The sequence below is a fragment of the Cyprinodon variegatus genome, unplaced genomic scaffold (genome assembly GCF_000732505.1).
Source record: "Cyprinodon variegatus isolate N-32 unplaced genomic scaffold, C_variegatus-1.0 Scaffold144, whole genome shotgun sequence".
Taxonomy (NCBI): Eukaryota; Metazoa; Chordata; class Actinopteri; order Cyprinodontiformes; family Cyprinodontidae; genus Cyprinodon; species Cyprinodon variegatus.
The window spans coordinates 916821-938309 of record NW_015150597.1 but is presented as its reverse complement, the minus strand read 5'-3'; the positions used below and the strand labels follow the sequence as shown (position 1 = coordinate 938309).

The following is a 21489-nucleotide window of genomic DNA, read 5'->3' as shown; positions in this document are numbered from 1 at the left end:
ATATTTGCACACCAGCTTCTCCGACCGTTGATCTGTTTTGGCTCTGCACTGTTTTATTCACGTGCATCTAATTTCTTCTTAGAAAGAATGACTGAATAATTTAGACATTAATCACGTGAAGCAGATTAATTTCTGTTGAATGTGGAGCTCTGCACAAATTGATTTCAGACTTAATGGTATTTTCCTTTATTTTCTTTTGGACATGGACATACTATAAAACGGCTTTCATGAATCCAGACCTGGACCTTGAGCTTAATAGACGACTGTCGCTACATTCTGTTTATTGGTAGCTAGCTTGTTAGCGTTTTTTTTTTTTTTGGATGACTCTCTGTTAACAGACGTCTATCTTATGGCTTGAAGAGGTTTAAATGTATTTTTATTTTAGAAGAGGACTTGTCTAATGACTGATCTAGATAATTTGGAAAAAATGGCCTTTGTTGATTTCAAACCCTATCCAATATTGGATGAAAGTGGATATAATTATTGCAGATTTTAATGCTGTGAAGTATTAAAATATTTAATCAGTTTTTTGTGTTTGTTCCCTTTCAGTATTAAAGTGTTATCCTTGGAGTCTAGACTTCCCAGTGGTACAGAAATAAACAAAAACATGGATTCATCAAAATCTTAAACTAAAAAACCTGGTAATGAACTTTGCATGATTTTATACAATGAACTCGATTAAAAACAGTGACTTATTTTACGTTTTCCTGCACAAAATCAAAGGACAGCTTGCATTGAAAGTGCTGTAGATTATAGAGGACCACTAAGATAGGAACATTCAAAGTATTTCAGTTTATCAGGACGTATTGAAATATCAATATGAGATGATTGTTTAAACATCATTTTTAATTGGTTACTTCATGTTCAATCATTACATCCAGGAAGGATTAAACATGCTGTAATACTTGCATCAATTTACATAAAAACGTTCAAAAGCATTTTGATTTTAATTCTAAAAGTAAAATCTCATGGTGTATGAAGACTTTGCATTATGTCGTTTCTTCATCCTAACTGGGGGTCATGCAGTGTCACCATCAAAATTGTAGTTCGATCTCTTTTGAGTTGAACCTAATAAGCTAATACAGATATATTTTAATACTGTAAACAATTATAAAGTCTGTTATCTTTGTGTTTGAATACTTGGTTTAAAGCGAAGTCTAAAACATCTGAATATAAAAAGGTCTTCTAGTTCTTGGAGTTAACTTGGCAGAAGTGACACACCAGATGGTGAGTCGCATTTTATCTTATATAGTTTGCAGACATTTTAATGCCAGGCAGGAGGGTCATTCTGTTTGTTCATACTAAATGCAAATGTCTGTGTAACATGCAAATCTATGCAAAGTCGTAAAACATCCAGGTGATGCTGCATAAACATGTAGCAAGGCCAATAAAAGCGCATAGAGCCTAAAGTTGACATTAAATGGAGTTCAGGTTGGGTGATGTGAAAATATTTAACTTTTTGATCATTAAGCTCAAAACAAAAGGATCTGATGAAGTCCTTTTAAATTTTTCAGACTTTAAGGTTGACCGTTGCAGTCCAGTCAAATGAGATGCAAATTCCAGACAGTGTTTATTCTAAATGTTGCTCCCACCAAAAAGAGACTTTACATTGACTGCTCTGGAGCACCCTGATGGCAGCTGAGGGAGTTACAGGAAGTCGCTCGCTTCTCTACGGTGTAGGTTAATTGGAAAAATCCAGCTTTGTTTGCATGACTGTGCCAAATCATTTTTTAAACCTAAGCATGCTTCAGAGACATGGTATTTACCTCACCTCCCACACTGCTTTCAAAGTCATAAAATGATTGTGCGAGAGCTCTCATTTACATCAAGCCTGTGCTTTTTAAACATGGAGGAGTGCAGATGAGAGCTGGGCTTTTCCCCAGCCCTAACCATAGTGCAGTTAAAAGCATTGAAAGCCTTGGTTTAAAAGTTAGTCAATATCCATAACCCTCTCTTCTTTGCTTCCACATTTAGTCTCATATAATCTCTTGTATTCACCAGCAATGTAATGAAAAATTGCCTCTGATTATATTCAACACAACCTGCCAGCCAGTCTAAAACTAAAAAATCCCCTCCTTTGTTTGGATCCGTGCTACCATAATGCTTAAACATCACTTTTCAGTGTGAACTATGTCTGTCAATAAGGGAGGAACACTAAAAAGGCAGGAAATATGGCCCTTTTGTTTTCTATCGATCAGCCCACACCAGCACTGCCTGCTAATGCTTCCAGTTAGGATGCTCATTTATTGGCACATGGCTTTCTATAATCACTCCCAGTTATAATAAGCATGATAAGCAAAAGAAAACGGCATAAGACCGTTAAGGCCAAAACTCACAGGATCTGATCTAAGAGAATATAAGGTTATAGGAAGCCAGTTGTTGTTAAAATTTATTGGCGTGAATGGAGCCGTGCAGACTGCTGGCAATTACCCGCAACTGTATCTCTGACTCTTTCCTGGTTGGACATAAGCAGTAATTAGATGGGAAGACCATGAGCCAGAATGAAATGAGAAACAGTAGGAATGTAAAACGCATTCATTCTTAGCAAAATTGTAACTAAACTGGTCCAAATCGTGAGAAACCGATCGATAATACAGCTCTAGTGTGCAAATGTTTGTCAAATTGGCCTCGCATTTGAGCAACCACAGTTCTTCAGGAGGACTTGAATGTATGCTAACAATAAAGCATTTGAATGAACAGTGTGTTTTGCAATGGTAGGCGCTGACAACCTACCATTGATAATAGAGGGAGGGGGAAGAGTTGGGAAGAAATTCTCTCCTGTTTTCAATGCAAAATGTGGTTAAAGAAACGGTCTAATTAAAACAGACTTCTGTTTCAGTGATGCTCAACATCCTAACCGCTAAGATAGGATGCTGAAGACTGAAAAATGTCAAACAAGTAATCTGTTTTAAAAAAAATGAAATCTTTTTTTACTTTGGCTAATACACACACAATGTAAAATTAGTATCCGTTACATAAAACATGGAATCAACTCCCTGTATTGTAGGCAAGGGTCGGCATCGGAGTCTAATGGCATAAAACCTTAAGTTGAAATTTATCTCAATGTTCTGATTACTGTTCCAATTGTGAAAAGTTTTAATTAAAAAAGGGGGGAAGAAAAACATTACATTTTCCTTGAATTGTTGTTGGCTCTTAAGCATAAACTCTGTAGTCATGGTTACCTTTATTGACTGAGGAAACAGTTTTTTTGATCACAGGCATAATGCTTAAATTTTTTTTCCCTTGCATCCTACGCATTCATACCTTATGATTTTAGGCAACATATATTTAAATGATTATACGCACAAAGAAGCAACAGCAATTACAAGTATGAACGAATTTACACAAAGCTTTAGTTTTTTCTCCTATCACTAAAAAAAATAATTAAATACAAAACCCAACAACTCCAAAAGCCTCTGCTTGATAACTCGTTACCAGCTCAATCACCACGCTGTCTGCCTCAGTAACACGCTGGTAGTACCTTAATTTTCGGACTATAAGCCGCACCTGAATATAAGCTGCAGAAGCTAAATTGCATGATTTGTACATATACAAGCACACCGGACTATAAGCCCCAGGTTTTTTGTTTACACACAAACTGTCTTGCGGTCGCAATGTCCGTCTTTCTTGCTGTCGTTCTGTCTCGTACCACTCGCGGTAGAAGTCTGCTTCCGAAGGACCTCCGCATTCCCGCGCGCACGGCTACCATACTTGTGTGTTGAAGCAAATATGATGTCAACATGGTGGATGGTAAAATCCATAGATTTAGGTATTACCCTAGTGGCCGTTAGCTGTAAAAGTCCATAGATAAGCCGCATTGTTATATAACCCGCAAGGTAGAAAAATGGGGAAAAAGTCGCGGCTTATAGTCCAAAAATTACGGTAACTTTCACTAATGCCTAAAGCTAGAGGTAACTTTTTAATTTCAAGATGGCATAAACCTTTAACCTTTATTTAACTTCATAAATGGCACAAAGTGATGCTCCTCCAGATGTGCTGTCATATTAGCTGTATTGCTTTCTATGGCTGCCGCTGTCCAAGCGCCAATAGAGCAACCTTCATCCTGTGGGCCTTTGCCATCCATTCAGTAATGCATGTGGAGCTAGTGGCTACATGGGGAAGTGCTGGGGGAGTTTTTGTGTTGCTGCAGCTCCTCACAACCTGACCTGTCTTTAAGGAAAAAAAACAAAAAAAAAACTTATACTACTAGGACAGTTTTAAGGAAGACTTGAGTGATGTAAAACTACATTGTTGATGCAGAGCTATACCTAGAAACTAGTAACCAGCCCATGCCTACTGTGTCTAAATTAAAGCTTTACCAAAACCAGATCAGAAATGTGCTACAAATTTCTGATCTGTACATTTGTAGTTGGGTGTGCAATTAATTTATTAGATTTATCAAGCGTTTCTTTGTGAAGATTTAATTTTAGAAAAGTTTGGATATTTTTTTCTCTAATTCACTCCATGGCCTCTAAAGCTCAGTGACCGTATAATACCACTAGCTGTAAACTTTTAGTGTGTGATATCTCCAGCGTTTGCTATGAAACATCATCTTACAAGCATGTTTTACAGCTTGAATCTTCTTATTCTTTAAATTAAGGTCACGTTCTAGAGGAGGTAACTGAAGTTGATGCTGGGTTTTGAAAGCAATGCCTGCTATTTGTTACCGGAAACCCACCACTAATTTGTAGTATTCACTCCTGCTTCCAAAGTCTGATGCTTTTGGGGGTTTTTTCTTCTTCCAATGCTTATCCTTACTGCGCTCTTTATTTCAAAGTTTGATAGGGATTCTGGACAGATCCCCTTTATCTTATATGAAAACGTTACTTCTTTCTTGGACAACTTTCACCAGTTGCAGGGCAGATGACTTGATATCAGTTAGTGTGACAGTAAAATGCCTCTGCTAAGACCAGTCCAGTTGGCTTTGTCTTTTTATTCCCTTATCCCCCAGCCCACTCCCCTCTCCCCAGAGGATGCTTGTCAGTTGCTCTTTATTTCTGAGCTGCGAATAAGAAAAAGAAAGCCTCTTTAATGTCCCAGTCTGTAACAACAGAGGGCTGTCAAGCCGATAACCCACTCTTTGTCTCCACAAGGACAATTGGAATACATATTTTTTTAAAGGCTTTTGTCAGGTCTTGAAAGTCTCATAATGAGAACTCTGTCCTTTAGTACAGTCTTTTCATTTAGAAAACCAAAACGCTTCATGAGAAAAAACAGAAAAAAATCAACCCTTTATAAACATTAAGACTTTGAACCAAAATACAGAGTTCAAACTAGCTAATGATTGTAGGAATAATGCAGAAAATGATGGGAAAGGTGGTTGGCTTTCAGGGAAGTAGATTGGTTGGCAAAGCTTGGATCTTGTAGACTAATTACAAACATACACACGAGTTTATTAGCAGAAGAAGTAAATGGACCGAGGCTACACTGAATACACATTAGAGATCAGTTACTTTTTATGTGCAACCTACTTTTCCTTCTGACATCTCCAGTACAGCACAGCAGGCCTAATTGGGTCGTCTCTCATGGTTAGACGAGACAGAGGCGTGAGGCTTCACCTTCACGGGCCACAGTTCGGTTTAGCACATGGAGCTCATGATAATACTTGCTGCTGAGTAAAAGCCTCTGTTTTCCTTACCGTAGCTTTAAAATAGTTGGTCAGGATCATCCCTTTGCTGCAGGCTTGATTCAGACTGGAGTAAATCCATAAAGATGAGATTCCCTCTTCTTTTAACCTTCTGAAATGCCCATTTTGGTTCAAGCTGAATTTTATTAGCATTTATTAGCCTGAGCCTTTCTGACATGTTTTTATCCTTGGTCAAGCTGTATTATGCTTAAATCACTTATTAAGAGAGAAAGTTGATACAAAGCCTGTTTGTAGCTGTTAACTCTTTAGTTTTAAGGAATTAAAAATCAGCCAAACTATTGATCCTACAGGGAAAACTGAAGATTAGAAAGAATGTAGCACCGAGCTGTTGCTGAGCTCCATTCTAATCTCCCCCAGCAAGCTGCAAAATCAGCAGTGACTTAAACTAATCTGAAATGTTATGTTTAATTTGTTACTGGCTGTTTTTGAGCTCACACAGAGCTGAACTATTTTTTCTGTGAGTGTAAACCAGTGAGTCTGTGGGAAATTAACACATTAGGTCTGCTGATGCGCTACACTGAGTTCTCAAAGAATTCAAATCGCTGGCAAATGGAAGGTTTTCCACAACGTTAAATATGTGAAGAAGGAATGTAGAGACTCTAAACCAACCTTTTTAAAAGTTCCCCTGGCAAAAAAAGAAAAGAAAAAGAAAGATATAAAAAAGTCTAAATCTTGTACTTGCATTTTTCATGCCTTGCAGTTATTAAAGTTATTAGGAACAAGGACATTTTTTTAAACTCAACATCTTGGTAGGTTCAAAATGTCTTAAAAAAAATCCAAACTGGGGTTTTCCTTGTAGATTATTTTTTTTAATTATTGTAATGAATAAAATCTGCAGGGGGTGAATTTGTTTTATTTGAATTTTAGTTTAGCACTGCTCCCTCGAGAAGCAACTAAATTGGAGAAGTTGTAAAAGGCTACCAAACTGCTCATTTTCCCTTTTAAAAAAAAAAACTAAACAAATACACAAACTAGGCATCGACTGCCAGCTTTAATTAAATATGCCACTGTGGTACAGTATTTACATAAAAATTTAAAACCTAAAGCATTATCATTTTGCTTTAATAAAAAAAAAAAAAAAAACACAACACAGGCATCCTGATTTCGGCAAAAACATTCCATCACATTAAAATAGAATATTGTTTTGCCTCCAATGAAATGACAACAGGAATTATTTACTTTGCTTTATAGTAAGGATCATGTCATTTTTTTATTCAATAACAATCTTACCTCAGGTTGAGTTTGTTTTGCATTTTAATAAAAATGTGAGGAAAGAACTGTCAATATTGCCACATCTTACCTATATGCACAATATGGAGTTGTATGCGCTTCAAACTTTGAAGCTCTAACTGAATGCCATTCTCTTTTTGCAAGGGTTTACAACCCAGCTCAACCAGGGAAATTGAAAAAGAATAAGACTTTATTCTCTTAATAAAAATGTACTGCCAGTTCTATAGTTGCTATCGGATAACAAATGGAGGGCAGAAAAAAATTGTACAAAATACAAACAGTTGTGGTTTACAAGCTTCTTATGAATAAAATTCAACACATAAGGTTTCTAAAAAATGAAACTGTAAAAGAAAGAAGTTGACAAAAATCTAATAAGGAAACAAATAGTTAGCTAAATTGGAAACAGCTTTCACATTCTGATCATGCTAAACCCCAGACTATATGTCTGAGCCAGCCATCAGGTCCTCAGATGCCTCATGTACTAATAAAACTAAATAAAACAAACACACTTCCAACCTACTACCTGGCATACTACTACTTAGTTTCGAGTTAGAAGCAGCAAGTTAAGGTCAACAGTTTCCCATAAAACCCAAACAAAGATACAAGATGCTCAGTATCAATCCCAGCAGCATACCTTGACAGGTGAGCTGGGTTTAAAATGAAGGGTCTCCTCTGTGAGGGGAGGAGATGAACAGTCCAATCAGGTTGCAGAATGATGTCCGGTAAAAGAAGTCAGGAGAGAGCAGCTAATCCAAAGTGGGGTGCTGCACAGCTGGGTCCAGTAAATCACCAACCTGGAACTGCTCAGCATTATGCAGCCAATATGGCTTCAGGCCATAAAACCCTGCTGCTTCTGACAAGCTCCTGCAAACAGCAACAACTGTGAGATACTGATATCAAGTTTTTTTTTTTTTTACTACATTTTACATGGTGAAAAAAACTTGATTTAAAATATTTTTTATATATATTTGGAGTAAATTCTTCAATATCACACAAGAATCTGTGAGTGTTAAGAGTGTATATTATGTTCTGGATGTCTGAAGGTAACTTTGTCCTATTTTGCACCTCTCTCATGTGAATCCTCTCCTACTCGCCTTCTTTATCACCTGCCATTTTTTTATGTCACTCTAAACTCTGTGTCCCTCCCCTTAGGTATACCCAGGGCTAATGGTGACCGCTGGCCTCATCCACTATGTGCTCAACCTGCTCCATATCACGGTGCACATCCGCGACGTATGTGTATTCCTGGCGCCCGTGTTTAGCGGCCTGACGGCCATCTCCACTTTCCTGCTGACACGGGAGCTGTGGAACCAGGGCGCCGGGCTGCTGGCAGCCTGCTTCATCGCCATCGTTCCAGGCTACATCTCCCGCTCTGTGGCCGGCTCTTTCGACAATGAAGGGATCGCCATCTTTGCCCTGCAGTTCACCTACTACCTCTGGGTATGTGCAATGGAGGTTTCATCTGCAGAAGTATTATTTTTCTAAACATGTAGCTAATTATTAATACTTTTAGTTTGTTTTTGAGATAACTTCATCAGGTTTTTGCTCAGTCTCTGCTACATTTAAACTTCCAATCTCTTATTTTTGAGGAACGGTGTTTGAGTAGACAGGGAAATGGTCCTACTTTCAAGTTTTGCTTGCTTCAGATGTTGAATTATTTATCCACAGCCTTGAAAAGAAAGCTGGCTATCTTTGCAGGCCGTGTGGTTCACAGAATACAACAAGCTGCAGGAGAAAAAAACCTTCACACTTCTTTACAATGAGATGACCTTTCAGAGTACAATCAAACTGGGTTAAGGTGCAGTAGGCCGCTATTTCCAATTAACTTTCCCTCTAAAAAAAAAAACAAGAGGTAGTGCTTTAACCAACAAAACATTTCTTCACTTTCAGATGGTTTTTTTTTTCTTTCTGTAAAATAGTGCATCCTTTTAGTTGCAAAGAAATTATTTATTTTTCTTATCCTTGATCTTAAACGAAAATTTTTTTTCTCTTCCTCCAGCATAAGTTGGCTGTTTACTGAAGCTGCACCAAAACAGCACTCTGCAGCTTTTCAAGATGAAAGACGCTTAAAAAACATTTTTTCCACCCGAGTTTGGACGCCTTTCTAGTTGCATCAGCTGCTGCCTTAAAGCCCTGCAGATATGTTCAAATGAAAGCATCATACATGCATGCGTGAAATTTAAATGCTCAGCAATGCAAACAGTTTGATCAGCCAGCCTCTCCTCCTTGATATTAAACTTGACCTTGTCTATAGCGATTTTATTTTTTTTCTTATTTCTTTTCCTTCTGGATAAGTTTAGTGTTCAGATGTTTACTCGTTTTTATTTATCGCTTTTGAACTGTGCTTAAGCTTCTGCATAGAGCACTTGAAACTATATTAAGCTCGATCTATAAAAACATGCTGCTCCTGGCATAAAATGTACTGTCAAGAATATGAATGTCAACAGAATGAGAGAGCTGTATCAACCCAAAAAAAATAGATATTCAAAACATTTTATGAATAAGAAAAATGATGCACAAATTAGCTATGATTTAAATCATAATGTCTGCAGGGTTTCTGCTTTTAGTGCAGTTTACTAAGAGTTAAATGCTGGAGCAAAGTGGGCACATTTTGGTAAATGGCCTGCACTTCAGGAGACTTGACCAAAGTGCTTCACGCTTGTACTCTGATGGTGGCAAACTACATCGTAGCCACAGCTGCCCTGGGGCTCACAGAAAGAGGCGAGGCTGCCGTACACTGGCGCCAGCAGGCGCTCTGACTCCACCATCAGTAGACAATGCAGGTGAAGTGTTTTGCCCAAGGACACAATGACACTGAGAGCCAGACCCGGGCTCGAACAGACAACCCTCCCATTGTAGGGCAAACTGCACCCGACGCCACTGTTGCTCCTAATTTTGTTGCCGTCTTTAAACCTTTGTGGGCATATTTGTAAAATATTCTCTTCCCATTAAGTCTTAAAAAATCATCCCCCTTATAAATCTCCATAATGTTCCTGATGTTTGAATAAGGACACGCCAAAATACTATGAGCCACTTAACTAGCCCTGCTTAATATTGCTCTGTGGGATTAAATCAAGATATTTTAGCTGAAAACTAATTTATCTTTGCAGATTTATTTCTAACAGCTGCTGAAAAGCCAGCTGCCTTACCTTCAGAGCCTGCCAAATAGTTGAACACTGTATAAATCTAGCCAAGTATAGGAAAATATACCACAGAAAATTTTCAGACTTATTTCATTATCTTATGTTTTTTTTTTAATTATTTAAAAAAGCAATTTTAACATTGATTTATGATTAAATGAGTTTTATTCTGCTGAAGTTTCTCCTCCAATATCAAACTCAAAACTTCCTCAATTTCAATTGACTTCTGCCTCTAAACTCTTACCTCTGCTCAAGTTTAAAAAGATACTTAAACAGTTTAGTTTGAATAGTGAGCATTTCTTTGTGTTTTTTTTCAATTTTAATAAACATGAAACAGTTGGACATATCTAACAGTGCTTAAAATAATATTAAATCTGTATGGATCATTAATAAACATCAGTTGAACAGCAGGTATGCCAGAATCTTTAAGACTCTTAAAATAACTGCAATGTATTTGGCTGGATTTGATTTTGAAGTTAAAATATTTCATTAAAATGCCATATTTATTTCTTAAAATCTCTAAAGGTGTTCAGATAGTAATTTCCGTCATGCCACTCTGATGCGGAATAGCATTGGCCTCCAGCCTTGGAAAAAAGCCTGATTAGTTGCTGCAGTCCTGATTATTTCTATTCAACCTTGGTTCAGTTAGCAAACTGTAAAAGAGCTTTTGTTTAACACGGCAGAGGCGGGTTTCAATTTTTAATGGAAGATCAGAGGGTGTTTGTCCAATTTTATTTTACCTTTGAGGCATCGATTTTAATCTGTATTTGAGTGAAAACAGGCCGTGACTCTCATCCAGGTAGAGGGTTCAGGGTGGCCTCGCTGCTGCTTGTCCAACTGTATGAACACCATTAGGCTAAACAGGAGTTTAATATACAGGCTCCAACACTGTCTGGACAAGTCTGGCATTTTATTTCAGTATTTTCCAATAATGAACATTTCTTCCAGACTACTCTATCACTCTGTCTAAATGGTTTATTTCCTTCCTTGCTTCCTTCTGTCCTTCCTTCCTTTTTTAGTTTCTCTATTCCTTGAGTCCTTCCTTCTTTGTTCCTCATTTCCTTGCTTCCTCATAGGCTTCTTCTAACCGTTTTTTCTTCCTCCTTGCACTTCCCCTTTCCTCCATGTCCTTTGGTCTTCCCCTTCTTGTAACCTTACTTTTCTATCCTTATGTCCGTTTTCTGTTATCCCTTCCACCTTTTCTCCTCTTTTCCTTGTTATTTCCTCAAGTTTTCCATTTGTTTCATGAGTCCTACCATGCTTCCTTCTTTTCCTTTGTCCTTCTCGTTTCCTGTGTCTTCCTTAATATCTATCTTCTTTCTGTCCTTCTTTCCTTCCATTGATTTGTAAAGCTTTCCAGTCTTTATACTCTTAGGCTGATTGATACTCAGAAACCAGGTTGTCTGCGGGTGTGTCGCAGGGAACGCAAATGTGCCTCTGCCGCATCCACAGACACTCTGCTGCACCTCCACAAAACACACTATGCGTATTTCTTGTTTGGTATCTTACTGGTTTGTTTGGTTTGTATGACCGCCATTGTGGAAAACGACTCGTGAAAATGGACCAGCTAGAAAAGCGGCATGCACTAGAACGCTGGGACCCTTTTTCCACCTGGATCCCCGCCCTTTTTCACCCCGTTGTCGCACAAACTTGCAGCCACTTCCTCACCGCCTCAGTCATATTTAGATCCACAGCTAGTTCGTGTTGTGGCGTGGAATAAAATAGTGCAGGCAACGCTCAATAATGGGCATAAATCAAAAATATTTGCAACAAGCTCACTGCGACACACTGCTGCATTAGTATACCCAGCCCTTTAGTCTTCGCGACACAAAGAAATAAGTTACACAAAGATAAAAGTTAATCTTTCAGGTTTAATATTTTGAAATAAATCTTAATGAATGAGAGGTTAAAAATAGTTAAAACATCTCTGTATCCTTACCCATGTTAGTTCCTACCCCTTTAAGCCATTTATCAGCAAATGACTGCGAGGGGTTTTATGGTCATATGACTTGTTGCTTTTTAAGGCAGCTTTGTGTCTTATCTGATTCGAAGCTGCAGTTTATTGACCAGCTCTTGGAGCTTGTTTCTACATTTCTGGCCTCACGACAAACCCTGCTTGTGCTCTGACTCAGCAATCTAACCACATTGATAGTTCCGTTCTTTAACTTAGATCCTCAAACACACTGTGCACATGTTTGCCAAATGCCTGCTTCAAAAATATGCATCCTCTATGTGGGCTCTTACATGTGCATGTCAAACCGTTCATATGGCAGACAGGGACAGGATGTCAAACACACAATTTTGATGTTTTGCCTCTATAGGAGAAGACAACTTCTCCTATAGAGTCATGTTCAGATATTAAAATATGGCAGATGACTTAACAGATGAACAGGTGGTGGTGCAACTTTCAGCTTAGTTTTTATGAAATTCAACCTTTAGGCATCAAAGAAAATAGCCAAACGATTTACAATGAACAAAAGGAATTTTTTTCCCTTTTAACTGATTTCAATGATTGTTATGAATAATAACAGGGAAACAAATGATCTCTTACTTTTCTGCAGAAGTGACCATTTTAAAACCAATAAAAAAATATGGAGTTCATGCCATTAATTTTCTTGCATCTTAAGCCAGCTTTGGGTTGTCATTGCTAAAACGGCAGCTTCCCTTTTTATTCCCTACAGTAGAAAATAACGAGCCTGTTCTGAACTTTGATATTTTCCAAAATACTGCCAACTTTTCCAAAGCTCAAGGATATAAAACGCAGCCTTTCTGCAGAAAGTCTTCCTCTTTAACTCTGCCTGATTGATCCACCTGTCTTTTTTGCCTTTTGCTCAGTTTTAAGCCGTTAGTCCCTCTATAAACACCTGTTTGGTTTCAGCTCAGTACTGTATTGTGACAGGCTGGCCTGCACTTGACCCTTGTTGGCACAGCTGGATTGACTTTAGCCCGTGTCCATAATGAGAATCCCCCCAGCTTCCTTTACAGCTGCTGGATAGGAGCCAATTCTTTGAAAAGTGTGCTTGTCACAGTGGTGACTTCTGGAAAATGGAACACTTCAACATTGGAGAAATCATTTCAAGTTTAAGGACAAAGAATAAAAATGCTGTGCGCTTCCACAAAAAGGACTTTATAGTTACACCAGTGCCTTACATAAACACCACAGACGGCCCATTCTGGATTTAGAACGCTTTCCCAGGCAAAATGTTACTGATGTGAGTGTTAAATTAGAGAGGAGCATGCATTTTAAAAAGAAAGAATCAGAAAAGGGCCATGCATCAAACGGCAGACAGAAACCTGGCAGCCTAACCGCAAACATGAGAAAAAGGAACCATACACAGCCTGCAAAAGATCACACCACTCAGACTTGTTCACACTTTGCTGTGTATGATATGGATGCATGAGTGTGTTTGTGTGCCATTGGAAGAATTGGATTCCAGGTCAGTTTGACCAGAAAAGTATAAACGTTCAGTTCATTCACCTTTTAGAAATACACAAGGAAAATTAATACAGAGGGTCATATATTTATTAAAATATATATGTGTAAAAAAACATTTATATCCTCTTTGTTCCCCTTTACACTTTGTGTACTGCTTTGTGTTGGTATTGCATAACTGAAGAAAAGTTCAAGAGATTTTAGTTCTATTGCCAGGCTTTGTTAAAATTAAGATTGAAAAGGAAAGGCAAGGAAAGTGGGAAACAGAACAGAGTTTAGTTGAGATGAATTGAGCTGCACAGACTGCAGAGTCGGCAGAAAACTGAGCAGAGGGCTGCAGCTGATTGAATTTTGGAAGAATTTAGCTGCAGCTTCGTTCTGACTTTTTTAACCACATCATGACAGAACCCGTCCGTTGTCTTATAAAGTGCAGTTATGCTGTTAGTATAAATGTAACGTTGGAAAATTCAATGGCAGCAGACCAGGGCCGTAACTTTTTAACCTTTAGAGACGACTCCTAAACATCTGCCCCGACGGTGTCCCCCCCTCAGCTTATGTGTGGAAGAGGTAGTAGAAGACACGTGTTTGTTTCTGCTTCATCATAATGGCTTCTTGTCATCTCACGTGGTGGGATTATATATCTCCGAGTGAGGCAGGTGTTCCTCGCGGCAGCCATCACGCCTCTTAAGGTGGCATGTCATGAGCGGAGCGGCGCCATCAAAAAGAATCACGCTGCACTCATCTTACCCCCATTCACATCTTCCCTTCAATTTGGTGAGAGCCTTGGAAAACAATCATCCTGGCCATGCACCAGTGCTTCCCATTATCAGTCTCATTTACCCACATTTGTCTCCTCTCCATCCTTCTCTTGAATTGTCTAGCTTTAATTGTCTTTGTCGTCCTCTGTCTTTGTCTTTATCAAGCTTTGTTTCATCTTCCTGGTTTTTCCTAACTTACCTTCTCTTTCTGTATTTTTCATTTTTATCACTCATTAATTTCTTTCCTTAGAATGGCATAAACAGCGTCTTTCTCTCCGGTGTCAGGCCAATCAGCATTATCAGACTTTCATTTTAAGCACCAAAAGAAACCCATTCAGCTCTATTCTCTTAAACTCAATGTTTATCCCCCCTACAAACCCCAAACCAAAAAGTGAACACATCCAACCATAATCTATAATTGAATCCACTCACACAGAGGACAGCCATGCCTTTTCGTCTGCATAAGAACAACAGTCGCCCAGCACACAGTTGCACAGCATCTCCCCCCCATCTTTTTTAACCCTGCACACCATGGCTGCATTGTTGTCCAGTAATTCCACTCTTTCTCTTCGCTCATATTTAATTAGCTGCTCTGGTACCACACTGAGAGACTTGTGAGGCTATACAGAGGCAGCGGCCCTGAGGGGGCAGCCACAAGTTGAACACTAGGCTGCATGGGGCTCAGCTTCTGTAGTTGGGATGTTGTTGGGTTGCCTGTGTCGTCGTCGTCGTTGTCTGCCCCACAGGTTTCCTCCAACATTTGGAAAACTCTGGAATTTAGATAAAGGGTTTTCTCGATCAGGATAAGAACATAAAAGTCTTTTATCTTAATCTCCCTATATCCCTTATAGACACAATGTTATAAACCCTTCTAAGTAACATTATGCCCATCCATAAAATGAGCCTGAGTTGGACCAAGGTCTTCTAAAGTAATCTGGACTTTTATTAAAGAAAATGTTGGATTGCTGCTTTTAAAAGAGTGAAGAATCCACATTTATGGGCCAGGGTTTTTTGTGCTTAGCGTTTTTTTATTAAGCAAACCACTTCAAGGGCTCAACTGGAGCAAGTGCTTTGTTAGTACCATACTTCTGTTTTCACATTTTTTTCAGGTTCTCTGCTATTTTCCTTCTATGTTCCATCTTTCTCTGTCCTTACCCCCCCCCCCCCCCAATACATAAAAAAGGGAAAATTAGTCTGATAAATTAATTGTATCCTCAGTTTGCCATTGTATGAGGTTATGTGGGTATCGATAAATACATTCTTACAGGAAGAAAGTTGTAAATAAAGCTTATATAAAAGACCAGTAAATGTGGTGAATCTTTAGCTTGTTAAAACGGACGGTTCAATAAACAGTTAAATTATTGCTTTTGTCTTTGGGAACCCCAGTCGGCCTCAGCAGATGACCACTTACAGTGCTGGAGGTTCTTAATGTTAAAAGGGAGTTTTTCCTCTCCACTGTTGCTACAAGCATGCCTGAAGTGAGGTTTAACCATTCAAGTAAATGAATCAATGCAATCAACTAGTTTTCCTTAGAAAACTTTGAATCAGGTTGACTGTATGATCTGGTGAACTGTAAAGTGCCTTGAGATGACGTGTTGTGAATTGGTGCTTTATAAATAAACTGAACTGAATTGAAATATTGTCATTCCCCATAAGAATGACCTCACAGATGGTGGCTATTCATTTTAGATCCAAATAGCTGTTTATTTATTGTTTAAATCACATTTATATTTGTTTTAATGGGTAGTCTTCTTTAGTTAACCTCATACAAAGAGTAAATGAGATTAAATGCAGTTGGACTGGAAAACAAAAGGAGACGAGAAAAACTGCCTTGTTGATTGCATTTTTTGATTTTTTTTTTGCGTGTGTCTGTGTGTTAATGTTCAAGCTTTCCTTTTACACATGAAGTGGGGCAGTGGGTTTCAAAGCCATGGTCTGACAGTGCAATATGCCCAAAGGTAGATGGTCAGAGCTGGTTATTAGTCACATCTAAAAACAGGCATTGTGGTCCAAGTTCTGAAATAAGCTAAATACAGTTCTTCCTACAGCCTGGCAGCGAGAACTATTCAGTTAATTACAGACACAGCTTCCTAGTCAGGCAGAAGGAGATTTATTCACTTTTATCTGTTTCTGTTATTAATTACTACTAAAATCAAATGGTAATACTACATTTATTTATAAAGACAAACTGATCAATGGTTAAATGCATGGTAGAATACTAAAAGAGACCAATAAGTACAGACTAATAAATGAATAACTGATGAAAAACTAAACAAGTTGATAAAGATTAAATCAAGACTGATTTTAAAATAAGAAGTGAAATTGGCTTAAAGTGAAATGGGAAATGCAATTTAAGAAAATAAATAAATACAAAATAAACAAGCCTCTGAATAATTTTCTTAGTGCATGTTTGCAATGAATTGCAGCTCTATTTCAGCCATTTTTCTCTTCCAAGGAGAGAAAAAAAAAACCCTTTCTCCTAACTGGGGCTTTAACTGCGTTGTCATGTCAACCCATATAAAGCTACGAGGCTCCAATTCTCTCATTTCCTCCTACAAGCAAATTCCTTGTTGGCAAGAAGTCAGACTATCGTCTTCTGGCCTGTTCCTTTCTTTTTCGGGATATTCTGACCTGCACTAGCTATATAAAGCACCACTGCTGTTTGTAGCTTATTGATCCAGGGGTGTGTGTCGGGATATTTTGTGGACCGAGACCACCTTTGTCCAACAAGCATCGATTCCTTTTTAGTTTAAGTAAATGAGCTTTGCTGAATGTAATCAAGCTCTTTGACACCTCTCACCTACTTAACCAATCACTATTGTATTATCTAAATGTAAAGGAATGTCATTAAGGGTTTTTAATTGTGAACTAGGTTTGTTGTTTTTATCAGTTTCTATTTCAGTGTTTTCAGGTCTACAGATCGGCCAAGTTTAACCCACTGTTCTGCAACAGAAACACTGTTTTATGTTCATGATCAACATGTTATGATAAAATTTTCAAAAGGCTTTCTGTTATATATTGAATATGAATTAATGTAATTGATGCGAGATAGTGCTGTATCATTTATAAAATTATAAAAAAGTCTAAGCCTTCTGCTAGTCTGGTGTTATCTGCTCTAAATCAGAAAAGAAAAAACAAATCAGAAGCTTTATTGCCAAGTAGTGTTTTACGCATATGAGGAATTTGCCTTGATAAAGCGCAGCACATAAATAGACATACTGTTGACAAAATTGATTTTGAAATGAATAATTTGGAATAAACAAGTTGTATAGAATAGTATAAATAATAATTAGCAAGGGGAAGGTCTCTTTAGAGGCCCTGGTTTTGTTAATGAGGGTAGCTGCAGTCGGGAAGAAGCTGGTTTTGCAGTGATAGGTTTTGGTCCTGATGGACAGCAGCCTCCTACGGATCTCTTATTGTTGGACATTAGAGCATTTTACACACAGACCAATGACTTCTCTCCTCTACTCCTCTTTTAGGTGAAATCTGTGAAGACTGGCTCAGTGTTCTGGACCATTGGCTGCTGTCTTTCCTACTTCTACATGGTAAGGGCTGGTAATTGGAGACCTGAATTATACATGTTACATACTGTGTTTTTTTTCCCATGTGATGAAGAAATGTGATGGTTAAAGAAATTCAACAAAGTTAACAACAATCATGTGCAGCTGTGCTTATTTTTATATTTGCTGATCTGACGTTAGCATTCAGGTTTTTATTGTGTTTAGATCTAATCAGCCAGACCTCATTCAGAAGAACCCTGGAACCAAACGTTTGCCTCGTTTAAAGAAGAAATTCAGACTCTGCTCATAGACCAGTTGAAGTTGCCTCAATGGCTTCTATTCAGACCTTCTCACTATCGCCCATTTAGGAGCAAAGGATGGTCTAAAGGACCTATCCAACTTCCAGGATGTGTGATTCACAGAAAACCTCGTCTTTATGTCATCTAATGCAGCAGCAGCTACACAGAATCTCTCCAATCAGCTCCGTCAGGGAATCTTTAGCCGACCTTTTATCTGTATTTATAGCCGAGTTGTTTCGTGATTGATGTTTGTACTGACTCTTATATCTCAGACAGAAGAGTCGGGGTGATGTTCCAACAGTTGTATTGAGTTTCACCTGTCTGATATTTTAAACGGGTTTTAATCAAATTCAAGAAAATCAATAATTCAGCTGTGATCTTAAGTCACTTTACCTTTCTGCCTTTAATGTTTATCCAATTTAGTGTGTTATAATCTCTACTGAGTTAGTTTTTTTCTCAATTATTCCATCTATTGGCTGATGCAGCACAGATTTTTATTTCTTCAGCAATCGTGAAGTGTGCCTACACCAAGCATCAGGAGGGAAGTGGCTTTTGATAGAAAGCTAGAGCTGCATATTTCCTGTTATTTCCGTGTGTCATCAGGTCATTGATGAGGGCTGGAGGATATTGGGAAATCATGCAAATGAAATAACTTTGAGCATTTTGACTATCATCTGTGGACTAAACGGCTAACTGTGAAAGTCGTCTTCCTGAAAATATGACGGACATACCAAGCGGGAAGTCATGGCTTTTTCAATGCAGCAGCCAACAAATCACTGAATTTAGTTTTCCATAAAATGACTTTTTCATCTCAGATTTATGAAAAACGTATGAAGCTGAACAAAAAGTAGAAAATGAAACTACAGTATATATAATTTATTATCATATACTGTATTTATGCTGTGCTGAAAATGTATAATTTATATCAGACTTTTTTTTGCCACTTGTAATGCAAAATAGTCGAATTTTGCCTTCTTTTTTGTAAGTTATAGATGAAATAAGCAATATATTCATGAAAAAACAAAATGACTTGTATTTTTGTAGAAAAGAGCAAATCATTGTTGCAGGGCTGTGCAATATGGTGGAGAATTTATTGATAATTATTGATTAGCTTTTTTTAAAGAGATCCGCACTACCACCTACCGTTCTTGATTTGGGAATGAGAAACTAAATCCGTATTTAGTACTTGCATCTCCTAGAATTGGGTGTCTACTGTGATGCATATCATGGTTATTATATTGCCCAGCTGGAAACTAAAGTTAGAAAAAAGGCTCTGATATTTTCTTGATTAAATAAATGTGTATTTTCTTAACTTTTCAGGTTAAATGCTGCAAAACTAAGTCACTTTTTGCAAGCTCTTGCTAAATTTGATTTTAAATTCTGTTTATAGGAGTAAAAAAAGTCTATTTTTAATCCTACTTGGTATGAAATATAAAGATACATTTAAGAGATGGCTTATTAAAGAGATACACTTTGTCTTGTACCAACATTTTTCATTTGAAAATACATAAAAAATTCTGATGCACCCGAACCAATGCAGGAAAACTCTTTGCCTTATTTTCTCTGCATACACACCTCCTACGCTCTACCTTCCCCTAACGACCTCTCCAACCATGTCTTAATAACCTGTAGTAAAGTCTCTCTCCTCTTTTGCAATTTCATGGGAATCTGTGACAGTTGTTTTGTAGGTGTAGTCGGTGCTTGGCTGCATTATTTATCAATTCAGACAGACTCCCTTTGGGGGGTTGATGAGAGATGAGATAAAAGACAGTTCAGACACTGTGCCTCAGCGACAGATTGTTTGCATGGGCGCCTATGAAAATCTCCTGCGTCTCCTTCATTCAAAGCTAAAGCTATTTGGCCAGTAGCGAGACAGATGTCAAATCCAGCAGATTACTGAAATCCAGCTTCATCGATCACACTGCAGCGGGGGGACCGAATCGACGAGAGATTACAGGGAGAGGATTGGGGTGAGAGATGAATAGAATGGCAGACAAAACAGAGGGGGTACATAATGGTGCACAGAGAGAGGTGGTAAAAGATAAGGAGGAGGACAAAGAGGACAGAGAGGAAAGGAAAACAAAAAGATAAGACCTGACTTCATTGTCCTAGTCAGCAGCAGTGAAAACATTTAGCCTTTCTTCCTGCTATGATCCTCTTTTCTTCACACCCACACCTTCCTCTTTGTCCGAAGTGATCAGATGTTCCCCTCTAGACAAGTCCACCTGCAAAGAGCAATAAACCAAGCTTGGATGTCTCCATTAATAACTCTGGCATTATCTGCACTGCGAGCACAGTGTCTGGCATGGCAGACGGTAGTGGAGACACTGTAGATTGTTTCCACCACATTATTTGATCAGGATACAGTCAAGGTTAGATAGCCCAGTGATGCTTAATTGAATGTGACAGCCTCATTAAGGAAATACAAAAATGGAAAGGAAAGGATCTTTTATTTCTTTATGTTGGATGAGTCAAAGGAGAAATGACAGAGGTGGTTAAGATCAAGAGAAGGATGGAAGTGGTTCAAAGCTCAGATGAACAGAAAAGCTCAGAACATAGTTGGAAGCTACACATCATCATCTGAGGCGGAAGCCATGAGGCAAAGCTGGACTGTTGATTACCAAATTCCAATTCCCTAAACCCTTCAGCGTTCTCTAATAAAGTAACCTGTAATGTCAGTGCGTGTCAAAAGCCCTTTGGCTCAATCAAATGCTTATTAAATGCTCTGAACACCGGGCTCCTTAGGCGCCTGCTCTTAAGACTGTCATTTAGCCAGACTGAAAAGTCTTACTGAAGCATGACTGGAGAGAAAGAGATACCCGTTCATCCATGATTGGCTTTTGAAGTTTCTTAACCTCTCAAAACCCACCCGCTCGCCGGTGACTACTTTTATAGTGTTTACAACTAATAACTCAGAATGCATTGAAATTACAACTTTAACATTTTTACCAATATAGACATGTTAGACATTGTTGGAAAGCTTAGATTCTCCACAATTCAACCACCAAGTTCATTTCATGGACATAGCAAGCACCAAAGCACAATTAACACATATATAGCAGCATGTCAAAATGTAAACATTCCAAACCAGCCACAACAACATACCTTTGAAGGCATCCAGAAGCTGTTTTATAAATCCAGCCTTCAGAGGTTTATATTTAATTTGTCCATAAGGGTCCACAGATTAAAAGTAATCGTTAATATTCATAATAAAAAATTTTCCATGATGATAAAATCGCCACTTAACGTCTGGTTTTTGACACCAGAAAAGTTAGCTGGTCATAGCTAATCCTTAGCATCTTGCTAATAAGACTTACTTCCTCATTTGTTATAAGGGTGTGCAAAATAATCGTCATGACAATGCATCACGATTCTAATTTTTGTGATCTACTGCATCGATTCTTGAAGGCAAGAATCGATTATAAAAAAGAAAAAAAAGGAACAAAAAAAAAATACCGTATTTTCACGACCATAAGGCGCAC

General features: G+C 38.1%; 1 protein-coding gene across 1 annotated transcript in view; it reads left to right on the top strand.

Moving 5' to 3' along the window:
- Positions 1 to 21489, top strand: part of stt3b (STT3B, subunit of the oligosaccharyltransferase complex (catalytic)) — a 107798-nt gene that overhangs the window by 46063 nt on the left and 40246 nt on the right. The window contains exons 3-4 of the mRNA XM_015376961.1: positions 8030 to 8317; positions 17688 to 17753. Coding sequence (XP_015232447.1) covers positions 8030 to 8317; positions 17688 to 17753 — 354 coding nt within the window. The remainder of the gene's footprint in view (positions 1 to 8029; positions 8318 to 17687; positions 17754 to 21489) is intronic.